Consider the following 12,329-nt stretch of genomic DNA (forward strand, 5'->3'; position numbering starts at 1 on the left):
TTGTGAACCACAGCTTTACATCATCATCAAGCATCTTAGTCCTGGTAAATCTTGCTTAAGTGTGTTCTCCCTCTCAATGCAAGATGAGACCACTAATGACCTGAAACCACGCTCATTTAAAATAATGAAATATTCAGGCCAAACCACTTCAGCATCAGAACTGAAACAGCCTCAGAAGCAGAACATTCACCTTTCACCTTTGTTAGGATCTGGCACACACGCACTCACAAACGTCCTGCTTTAGTCCTGGTTCAACCCATGCTTAAATCCAATGAGTTTCTCTTTTATCAGTACAGAGTAGTACAAATATTTTCAGAGACAGAAGTGACATTAGCGGTGGACTCCAGTGATCCTCAAACATCCAACGTGGCAGAAGATCATTGTAACCTCATTTTTGGTTATATAGATCTGGAGCAAATGTCACGGTCAAAAGAAAACTGCAGTGTCCATCTTTATTAACAAGGAGAAACGGAAATTGGGTGAAAGTTAAAGAGGGAGTTGAGAGTATAATGATTGACAAGTGCAGGTTACTGTTTGAAGGACACAGAAAGCTTGGCTTAGGTAAAGTATGTACAATATAAATATGAGAATGAGGTGAGAGCATGTGCTGCTGTGACTGGACAGAACGTGGTATGTTGAAGACATGCTAAATGAGCATGTTGGTTTGTGCAGTGAATGGGTTCAAAGTAGTTCGACAAGAATGAATGGGGGTTCATATAGGTTTAAAGTTTGACAGGAACCTGCAGTTCTTTTAGGGCAACATGGAGTGATGATTAAAGCTGCACAATAGCTTCAGAAAGTGTCAGCAGCGAAAAAACAATGGATTCTGAGTCATTTGCTCGGTATAGCTGCCGCTTTACCATTTACTATTGTACTATTTATCTGCCCACCTGCCTCAATATTGCATGCAGTGGAACAACACATTCCACATCAGAGGAATACATGAATACATTTGGCTTCTTTTTGAGTTTTAAGTTGGTTTGAAGGTGAGTGAGATACATTAAAAGCACAACTTGTTTCTTCATTTTGATGTCCCAGGCTGTCCTTGTTCAATTTAAAACGATCAATAGTTGTCACCAAAATCATAGTTTTTTTATCCAGTTTTCCATCCACGTATAAAGCTTTAGATTTTCGTGCTTTGTGGTCACGTTTTTTCTCATAATTACTCAAACAAAAGAATCAAAGCTCTTTAAGTCCTGCCCGGCCGAAGTTCTTTCATGTTGAACTCACTTAAGCCTCATACTTCCCCCTCCACTCCACTCTATATTTATTCTGTGCTGCTAGCGGTTTCTTACTTCCTGCCTGAACTCTTGACTTCACTTGTGTTTTCTCACTTGCTTTAAACATACAATGTAATTCACTTCATGGTTGTCTTGACTTGATGCGTTTCTGAAAGTGCCGCTACTGACTGTTATCTATTTGTGGCTGCCAATCTGCACCGATGGCCTCTTTAACCGCCACATAAAGACACTTCCATCATGCACTGGCTTGAACTGGATTTGAACTGCAGACTCTGTTTAGAAGACAAACATCAGACACTTCAACAGGCTTTGTAGTGAAGGCAATTTCACCTCTTAACCCCCATCTGAACCGAGCAGATTTTCTCCAGTTTGGCTTTTACTAAAATCTAAAAGCTTCTTGAAAAAAGTGTCAAAAACAGGGCCAGAAAAGCAACAGAAACACAATGGAAAAACGACAAAAAATATGACTAAAGAGTGATGAAAAAGCAACAAGTATGCCACAAAGGAGCAACAAAAACGTGAAGATAACTTAACATGAACTCGAAGAAACTGTGACAAAAAACGTGACGAAAATGTGACAATACGTGAAGCTTATTGGACCTAAACGTGCATCATTTACAGTACTCTATACTTGTGCTAACTCTCAATCTGCCAGCCGTGATTTTAAAAGGTAGTCATCTGGACAAGGTCAAAGAACAACTTTTTAAAACCTTTGTATCTGCTCTGTACATGTTTATAATGAAGAAACAACAGATGGTTTCACTATGTCTACTCCTTTCAGATAAATATTTTAGTTGTACTTGTCTCCTTTGTGTATCTTGGATCAAAACAACGTTCATGTAGAGGACAGAGAGTAGCAAATATCCCCTGGATTAGTTCTGTTGTTTTTGGTTGACCCTCTTCAGCCCTGGTCTGTGTTTGATGCTTAACTGGAGAAAATACGCTCGGTTAAGGCAGATGGTGAGAGGTTGAATATCTGCGGTGATCATTTTTTAACTTTATACATTTTGATGTCAGGAGAATATGGGGTTAATTGAGACCCAGAGCTGAAGAATGCAAGGAATGGTGCGTTTACTGCCAATTGTAAAAGTCAACGTCTTAGCATTAGCACAAAGAATGGACTGACAGAGTGGACGGATTCAGCCTCTGCAGCCTGTGGGTCTGAACTGTAACTAACAAAGGCATGTATTCACTGGCGCTGTTCTGATTCTCATCATTTAAAGCCATGAAACCTGCGCTAATTTTAGACTGACATGCAACAAAATGATTCCAAAATGTCGACAATGCCTTGGCTGAGGTCTACAGCTGACCCAGTACGTCTTGTTTTATATTTAGGCTACTTCCTGTCTGACTCAAACCCTAGTTGCTCATTTAACCCTGAAAGTTTGGTTTGTTCCTTGTTCAGCATTGTGGTATCAGTTCTCTTTCTAGGTGAGTTCTTGCAATTCCACAATAGAATGAAACAGCTACTACTTTTACCCCAGAAGACTCGAGTGATCTTTGAGTGGAGAGGACGGTGTGAAATCCGCTCAGTCCAGTGAGGGCGTCTCTTTGTTCGTAATGAGCTCGGGCTCCACTCTGATGAATAGAGCTTCAGTCTCCTCATTCTTTCACTCTGATTCATCGAACTGTAGAACTGAACAAGAGACAGTTACTGCCGCTGGGATTTATACATTAATGTACAGCTTAAACTTCTCGCTCAAATAGTTTGGCCTGCTACACACAATGGGAATATAGCATAAAACATAAAGATCAAACATTTCATGAGGTGCACTCTGTTTGAATAATTTGAGAACCATGGCTGTCATAACATTACGGCTCTCTAGAGTTGAACTATAACATAAAATGATACAATTCATTCATTGGGGGCAGGTTTCTGTATTAACTTAACTGGGTTTTGTTTGTACAACTTAACCATAGCCTCTTACTTTCATAGTGCTGGCCAACTATCAGTAAACTTGATGACCAGACTACCCCTCTTCCACACTGCATGCTTGTAGTAGTTTTTCTTACCATTGGGTTTCTGACCGTTGTGTCCCCCTCTCTCCTTGCAGGGCCTTGGTGTTTGTGGCCCATGGAGCAGGAGAACACGTCGGACCATATGACGAGGTGGCTCAGAGACTCAAAGAGCTGCAACTGCTGGTCTTTGCCCACGACCATGGTTTGTATTATACACACATTGACACATACAGCTTAAAATGGCTCCGCACGGCCCATGAATACATTATGACCACCACTGTCAGGAAGATTAGGCAGACAGTGAATAACATAAGTCAAAGTTGAACCAGTTTGGTGGTGCACATAGGGAGTGAAGGCTGCCCCCGTGGTTTCATGCTAACCCGGGTGTTTAGACCTGTATAATTCTTCATTCGATCATATTTTAGACATGCATTGGGAAGCAAATAAAGTTAGATTAGCAAATATAGCTTTCCAAACAACGCAGTGGTATAGCTGCACTTGGCCATAACATTCCGGCAGATCTTTAAATACAAATCCATGGCTTGTTCCTCAGTTATATAAGATAAGAGGTGGAGGAATTTCACAGAGCTTAATAGGAGCCGAGCTGATAAAAGTGAGAGGAGACGGTGGCGAATGTGACAGTGTTAATGGAAAAGCCTGAACTGGACCAAGTCCCTATAGACCGCATTGATCTCAGAGAGGAGCCGGGGGCATAGACAGGGAAACTCCAAATGGATTTCATTTTTTTTCTTCCGTTAAAAGATCATTTTTGACAGGTCTCAGTCAGGATCTCTTGGGATAAAGTTCAGGTAAGGTACAGTTAATAGTAATGCAGTGCCGCGCGCAAATACACATCTCCAGAGGTTTGGTCACCGACTACTTTGCAGGAGATTGAGCTGGTCTTTTGCCTTGTCTTGAACCTTATCGAAAGCTAAAGATCAACTATTATGAGATGGAAACCAAAACAACCATGTAATACGTCCTTAAATGTTTTGAAATATAAATACCTCTTTAGATCACGGTAAAGCCGGCGATGGAAACCCTTTCACTAATTCTCACATTTTACTAAAAGCCCTCACAAGTACACGAACATCCAGCTATTTGCCATGTGACAGTGAGAGGGCATGCGATTGGTTCAGGGGTCGCCATGGAGACTGCCTCTCCCCCATCACTGCAGCATCACCTCAGTTTGTACACACACAGTGCAAATTTATACTGGAGATCCTGGTGGCTGTGGTCTTTCAACGTTAGGAAATCATAATCAGTGTGTGCACAGTGGAATCTATTACAGGAAAACTTCACGTGACTGAAACCCATGAATACTTCTCCATTTCCGAGGGTAAAACCAGCACACTAAAGCCGCAAACAACCAAATAAAATAAGGAACACAAACTAGCATAATGTCACAATAGATTGCTGTAGATTGCTTGAATGGAACACGGACATGCTCGAGAGAAGATGACAAAAACAAAGGTGACGTTGTTATGTTTTCGCAGTGGGCCACGGTCAGAGCGAGGGAGAGCGGATGAACATCAAAGATTTCCAGATCTACGTGCGAGACGTTCTGCAACACGTCGACCAAATGAAAAACAGACATCCAGGAATCCCCATCTTCCTCGTGGGACACTCGATGGTGAGTTATGCGCACGGTAAAAGGGATGCTGAGGTTAGAGCGGTCAGGAAACAGAGGAGACTTCTGAACGTTGAAGTTTAGTCTGTGTGAGAGAAGAGGATGCAGCCTTCCCGTTCTCTTCGCTCAAGTTTACAGCCAGCGGCAGTGTTTGTAGATACGGATTTATATAAAGAAGCTCCTCTCCAAACACAGCCCTCTAAATGCTCTCTGTTTATTAAGCTACAAAAATAGACAGATCAGTTACAGGATGCCGACTGGTGGTGGAGCAAAACAAGTAATGTCAACACTTCCCGTAAGGGGTTGTGGGTACATATTTACAGGGAGAACATAGACACTCCACTCAGAGAGACTACTTTCCATCAGTTCCAACCGGCTCCGGACCAGGTTTAGTTTGCATACTCTGGTTAAGGTAAAAATAAAAATCAGAGGAGAGAATCCAATTCTTCGTGCCAAGAGTGTGGAGTATAGCGAAGAGCGAAGAGGAAAAAGAAGGAAGTGTTCCGGGCTGAAGTGGGCAAATAAACTGTTTGTTACATTTCCGAAAGTTTCAACTTAGAACGATTTTAGTTTCTTGTTCACACTATATTTGAGTGTGACTCATTAGACTCCATTATATTAGATTAAAAGGACTATATGTGTAAAATGAGCCCAGACCTGTTCACCACAACTGCCTCTAAAGTCACTCAAAAAGGTGTTAATTCGGGTCCGAAGTGCCGTCATGCACGAGCTTAATATAGTGACTGCAGTTACACATAAGACCAGAGGTGGCAGTAGTGAGCATAAAATGACCAACTTGCGTCTAGCCCCTTTAAACTTGTAAAGAATATCAGAATCAGAATGTGCACAACAAAATTATTGCCATTGTCATCCTGGCTGCAGAGTTATTCAGTGTTTATGAGTCTGGTTGTAGAGTTATTCAGTGTTTATGAGTCTGGTTGTAGAGTTATTTAGTGTTCATGAGTCTCTTTGTAGAGTTATTTAGTGTTTATGAGTCTGGTTGTAGAGTTATTCAGTGTTGATGAGTCTGGTTGTAGAGTTATTTAGTGTTCATGAGTCTGGTTGTAGAGTTATTTAGTGTTCATGAGTCTGGTTGCAGAGTTATTTAGTGTTCATGAGTCTCTTTGTAGAGTTATTCAGTGTTGATGAGTCTGGTTGCAGAGTTATTTAGTGTTTATGAGTCTGGTTGTTGAGTTATTCAGTGTTCATGAGTCTGGTTGCAGAGTTATTTAGTGTTCATGAGTCTCTTTGTAGAGTTATTTAGTTTTTATGAGTCTGGTTGTAGAGTTATTTAGTGTTTATGAGTCTGGTTTAGAGTTATTTAGTGTTCATGAGTCTGATTGTAGAGTTATTTAGTGTTCATGAGTCTGGTTACAGAGTTATTTAGTGTTGATGAGTCTGGTTGCAGAGTTATTTAGTGTTTATGAGTCTGGTTTAGAGTTATTTAGTGTTTATGAGTCTGGTTGTTGAGTTATTCAGTGTTCATGAGTCTGGTTACAGAGTTATTTAGTGTTGATGAGTCTGGTTGCAGAGTTATTTAGTGTTTATGAGTCTGGTTTAGAGTTATTTAGTGTTTATGAGTCTGGTTGCAGAGTTATTTAGTGTTTATGAGTCTGGTTTAGAGTTATTTAGTGTTCTTGAGTCTGGTTGTTGAGTTATTTAGTGTTGATGAGTCTGGTTTAGAGTTATTTAGTGTTCATGAGTCTGATTGTAGAGTTATTTAGTGTTTATGAGTCAGGTTGCAGAGTTATTAGTTTTCATGAGTCTGGTTGTAGAGTTATTTAGTGTTTATGAGTCAGGTTGCAGAGTTATTAGTTTTCATGAGTCTGGTTGTAGAGTTATTTAGTGTTTATGAGTCAGGTTGCAGAGTTATTAGTTTTCATGAGTCAGGTTACAGAGTTATTTAGTGTTCATGAGTCTGGTTGTAGAGTTATTTAGTGTTCATTCGTCTCTTTGAAGAGTTATTTAGTGTTGATCAGTCTGGTTGTAGAGTTATTTAGTGTTCATGAGTCTGGTTGTTGAGTTATTTAGTGTTCATGAGTCTTGTTGCAGAGTTATTAAGTGTTCATGAGTCTGGTTGCAGAGTTATTAAGTGACCATAAATCATGAGTGCGAAAAACAGGTTCTAAGTTGGAGCATTTATCATTGGGCTGGTCTGAGGGCTTTACCCAAACCCGTATTACTGATTCCTTCCTCTCCTTGCTTAGAGGCAGGACAGGACAGGCACTCTACTATAAAAGAAAATAAGAAAGTTGATGGGTGTTTTGAATGATCTTGTCTCATTGGCTTTTCCAATTATAATGAAATGGGTTTTAGTCACACAGCCCCTGCCTGCTTTCCCTTGTCTGTAATGTAAAACTATGGCCTCATGTGTCTATCACTTGTTCGGTCGGAGCCTTGTAAAGTATGTGTCCAGAGAATTAGCAGCTCCTCTGTCAGTAAGTGTTAGGCACTTACCACTTTAGTGTCAGTTCTTTATTTAACCATACCTCAGATGCCAGAAGAGATCATGGGATATAATTGTGGTCATTCACAAAAACAGGCGACACCTCTATGACTCCCAATTACGCTTTACTTTTATTTCCCTTTCTACTTTCTACATCTAACAATCACTAGTTTAGTATTTGGCTGACCACCCTGATCTTGTAGGGGTCTTCATCCGCTGTGTAGAAACGGTTGTAATGAATATTGCATCAGGTATTTGTTATGAAGGAGCAATGTCTTCAGTTTGGTCATAGCTGTTTTATTTTATGCTGCTGCTGAACTGTTTTGGAGTTTTCTCTTGTACTAAATCTTCGTTTCTGTCTCGTGGGAACAGTTTAGTGCTCCTCTCTTCTTTAAGTGCCGGCCCGGCTCTCATGAATATTCAGAGAAACACAGAGAGGCCAATTAGAGTGTGTTGAACTGCGACAGAGAGGACTGTTGCGTGGGTCTGGAGTTTAGTGGAGAGAGAACAGACAGAGAGGGTAATTAAAAAGACTTTACGATTCAACTCAGGAATACTACACACACAGTGGAGAGACTGCTGGTGACATTTTCCATAAGCACTCCAAACTACCACTTACGCTTAAAGTAAAAGGTATTTAAGCCTGAAGAGGAGGATGAAATTTCTGCCGTATCTTTTCCATTGATTGCATTTTGTCATTATGCACTTTGGCAAGACACTTCACCCATCCTGTCTCTTCATTATGCAGTAAAAAAGTATTAACGTTGAACAAAAGGCTGAAATGCGAAATTCCATCATCACACCATTCAACCGGGGAGTAAAAGAAGTATGCAATCACTTCTGCCAAGCCTGATGTATTTTTTGGGGGTCATTTTTGGTCATTTTGTTTTTATTAATGGGATAAACACAACTCCTCCTAAACCTCTTTTGTTTCTACCTTCATTTGTGTGTTCAGTCTGGTTCCTTCCCCTTCTCACCGGGGAAGGGCGAGGAGTCTCCTGCTGACTCTGAACAAAGAGGCTTGTTTTACATTGTGCACAGTTTGTGCAGAAAGCGGCACAGCAAAATGACAGCTTTTACACAATTCAAAAAATGCTTTTCTTCAGAAACTGCAATAGATTGTGCAAATTTTAGCTCATCTGACCCGGGGAATAGCTAACATTACACTCCCCTCTGACCTCAGGCTTCTGGTGGGCCTATATGGAACACATACTTGGGTCCACCTCTATGTAGACATTTATAAATGTAAATGTATGATATAAATTTATAAGGATGCTTTCAGGGGCGGCTGGTGATATTAACTCTAGATGGAGCTATTGCACAAATGCAAAGGTTTTTACTATAAACTGTGATCAGACCGTTACATAACGTCATTTAAACAGCAGACTGTTGCCTAACAATAAACTTACCCTCAGTACAATGATATGAGAGCATAAAGGAGTCGTTTTTGTCCTGCTAAGAGTTAACAGTGCAGCAAACAGACAGAAGTGAAATGCACAACAGTAAATGGACTCATGGCAGTAGCATTGTAATAGCACGCCTCTTTGAAACTTCACAAACTCCATGGCAGCTTCCCCACTTCATCTTCTGTTGCCAGCAAAAGTCCATTTGCAAACAGTTGTCAAAAAGAAAAATCTGTATAATCCACTGGTCTTTTTCCAGTGTTTTGAGAAGCCGCGTGCAAGTGAATGTGACCATTGAGGAGCCTCTGCGAAGACTACAGTGTGCTGGACTAGCTGTTGATAAGCTGTTTCAGATTTTGGTTCGACTCATATTTTGTTGTAACCTTTCCCCCCTGCGTTTGTCACAGGGCGGTGCAATCTCAATTCTCACAGCCTGTGAGCGTCCGTCAGAGTTTAAAGGAGTGGTTCTGATCGCTCCCATGGTCCAGATGAACCCAGACTCGGCCACACCCTTCAAGGTACAACAAATACTACATGTCTGTACTAGAAACTATTCAATAACGACTACAAAACCAACTCTCTGTCTAAAATTGCTGGACTTTCTGCAGGTCTTTGTGGCGAAGGTGGTGAATCACCTGATGCCCAGTCTGTCGCTGGGAACCATTGAGTCCAAGTGGGTTTCACGCGACAAGAAACAGGTCAGATAAACACGATAAGGCATGCAACAGCTTAGCAAATTGCGGATGTTTTTTTTTTGCAGACATAGGCCTATTCTACATGGTTGAGGCTTGAAAGTATTAGTTTTGGGACCTAACTTTATAATTTAATTTGGTTTAATTGGTTAAATTTAGAACCATATATACTGCAAGTACAATCCAAGTGTCTTAAGATATTGACAAACCAATGAACATAATCAGTGCAATTATTAGGAATTTTAACTAAAATGTGTCAAGAATCACACATTCTTCTGTGTGGTAACAATAAGACAAGGACACAGAAACTGTACATAGGAAGGATCTGTCACATCTGCTTTTGTAATTTCTTAAGTTCACCTCACCCGACCTCCTGATTCAGCCGACAGGACGTTGAAAAAACAGGAAGTGGTTTTTGTGTACACAACAGACCGCTCTGAGACCCAACAGTAACATCTCCGTCATGTCTCGACTGAAAAACAGGAGATTACTGTTGGGCTTGCATTGAAAGACTATTGTTTTGATACTGGGAGTGGAGCAGAAATACCACCACTCCCCAAAGGTTTAGGCGCCCAAATTTGGTTAATGGAAACAATACAACAACCAATCCGAGCAAAGGAAGGATATAGCATGCTGATAGTTTTCAAAGACGTTTTGCTTGAAGGATATATCTTATTCTACCACATGTTAAGCCCCTACTCAGGATCTAAATCGCATTTACTCTCTAACCCTTATGCACAAATCCCACTTTAAGGCAAGTTTATATCAGAAACGTCTGCTTAAGCCATGCACCTGTGCAGGTCTGTGTATCGGATTACTGTTGTTCATTATTTAAAACACGGTGTAGTGTCTCAGACTTCATCTTTACCTGCTGCAGACTACACTGAAGCTTTTACAAATGCGACACATAAGACAGGCAGAGTAGGTAAATGGTGGGGCGCAGATCTGCAGCTCAAATGTCATTGTCAACATGCTATGTATCAGGTATTTCTTTGTGTATTTTGGATTTTTTTCATATTATTAGTTTATCATTCATTGTTCATGAAAAAATACTATAGAATGAATATGAATCTAAAAGGGAGACACAATCTAACCATGCTCTGATGTTCCCTTGTCAAAAACACGGACAAGCTTATTCTTTACTGACTTATTTAAAAGGTAAAATGTCAATTCAAGAGAATACCTTTAAGCACCAATTAAAGACTATGTCCACTCTCAATATGTACAGCAAAATAAATAGGTCAAAATCAATGGATATGGCTATCTAAGTGTAATTCCTGTGTTGTCCAGGTGGAGGCGTATGACTCAGATGAGCTGGTGTATCACGGCGGGATGCGAGTGTCGTTCGGGATACAGTTGATGGGAGCAGTGTCCAGGATCGAGAGGGAGGTGCCCAACATCCACTGGCCCTTCTACCTGCTCCACGGAGACACCGACAAGCTGTGTGACATCAGAGGCTCCCACATGATGTACGAGGGCGCGCCCAGCTCCGACAAGGGACTCAAGGTACGCTGAATTAGAACTTAGAACTACTCTTATAACTGGTGGTGTCTACAGCAAAAGGAAAAACTTGCACCACCAACATATGAGGGCAAACTGCATCTCGCCCTAAGTCAAAATAAAACACAAAAACAAGTTGAGTTGCTGAAGTGGAAAATCAACAGTACTTGCGTGGTTAGAATTCCTGACTCGTTACAAGAAGGTTTCATCCTAAGGCTAAAACAAGCATTACAGGCTTATTCAGAGGCACTGAGGGGAACGACCATTCTGGGAACACATTTTACTACATATTATCATAGAGAATTCCTTGACTTTAACCTCGAGGACCCACCCCCAGGCTTTGATTGGTCCATCACAAATTTGGCCACAGGAAATCAAACCTTTGACGGCATTTGTAAATCAAAAATTAGATAGGTTTCTGGTGTACTGGGAACAATGTGTTCTCTTTATAAAAATTAAAAAGCTCAGTTTGATTTCAAGTCTGAAGATGTAAAGACAATGTAATGGTCACTCCCTGAATAATCTATAATAATAATATTGGCCTTTACAAATGCTCAACTTTTAAACGGGATGAATAAGGAATTAAACGAAAAATCAAAAGGAAAGGAAATCAAACCTCTTTGAGACAATGCGAGTGTGGAAAGCAGTGTGACCGTTCTCCTCTATGCGTTTATAAATCAGGTATGGGCTTTTTTCTTGACCCAAGGGAAACTTTTTTTTCCTGCTTATGGACCAGTAGCAGTTTGAGGGTTGTCAAGCAAATACAACTTTCAGATAGACTGTAATAACCTTTTTATTACCTGTGTTTATGTCATTGAGAGTGGCGTGCTTAAATACATTGACTGCATGTGACCTTAACCTCCCCTCATGCCCAGTCTTTGCCCTGAACGAACTAACTTGTTCTTGTTGCCTTCATTTTAAGGTTTATGAAGGAGGATACCACGCTCTGCACCACGACCTTCCGGAGGTGGCTGAAAATGTGCTGAAGGAAGTGAGCGCCTGGATCTCAGAACGACTTCCTGTGTCATAGGTCAAACTCTGCACAGGCCAATAACAAACCGACACGAACACACTGTTTTAAACGTAGGAGATACAAACACTGTCTGAGATAGAAATCAATCTATTTTTAGTATTTTTTTGTAATTTATTTGTACAATAGGTTTTAAAATTCTTAACTTGTGGATGCTGAAGTCAAAAAAAAAAAAAAAGAAGCTTGGCGTGGGTTAAAAAGTGCAATAATGAGTTGGAGGAATTTTTCAGACATTGACGAACAAAGGGGGGGTCTCCGTGGTTACAACAGGTGAATTTGCATAATCAAGGAAAGGGTCTCCACGGCGACACTTCCTGTTGCCCTGTGGGAGGTGCTCAGAGATGCAAATAGGGACATGACACAATACGAACTTGACCACCGAGCTAATGAGCGCGTGGCCGTTTTCCCATTCGCTTGAGTTTCATTTG

At 40.7% G+C, this 12,329-nt stretch overlaps 1 protein-coding gene across 2 annotated transcripts in view; it reads left to right on the plus strand.

Moving 5' to 3' along the window:
- The window catches only part of mgll (monoglyceride lipase), a 33,691-nt gene extending 21,362 nt beyond the window's left edge, over positions 1–12,329 (plus strand). For both annotated transcript variants that reach the window (XM_079557855.1, XM_079557854.1), the window contains 6 exons: positions 3,296–3,402; positions 4,697–4,833; positions 9,087–9,197; positions 9,288–9,377; positions 10,662–10,877; positions 11,794–12,329. In XM_079557855.1, coding sequence (XP_079413981.1) covers positions 3,296–3,402; positions 4,697–4,833; positions 9,087–9,197; positions 9,288–9,377; positions 10,662–10,877; positions 11,794–11,901 — 769 coding nt within the window. In that variant the 3' untranslated portion in view covers positions 11,902–12,329. The remainder of the gene's footprint in view (positions 1–3,295; positions 3,403–4,696; positions 4,834–9,086; positions 9,198–9,287; positions 9,378–10,661; positions 10,878–11,793) is intronic.

This window comes from Gobius niger (genome assembly GCF_951799975.1).
Source record: "Gobius niger genome assembly, chromosome: 6".
NCBI classification, from domain to species: domain Eukaryota; kingdom Metazoa; phylum Chordata; class Actinopteri; order Gobiiformes; family Gobiidae; genus Gobius; species Gobius niger.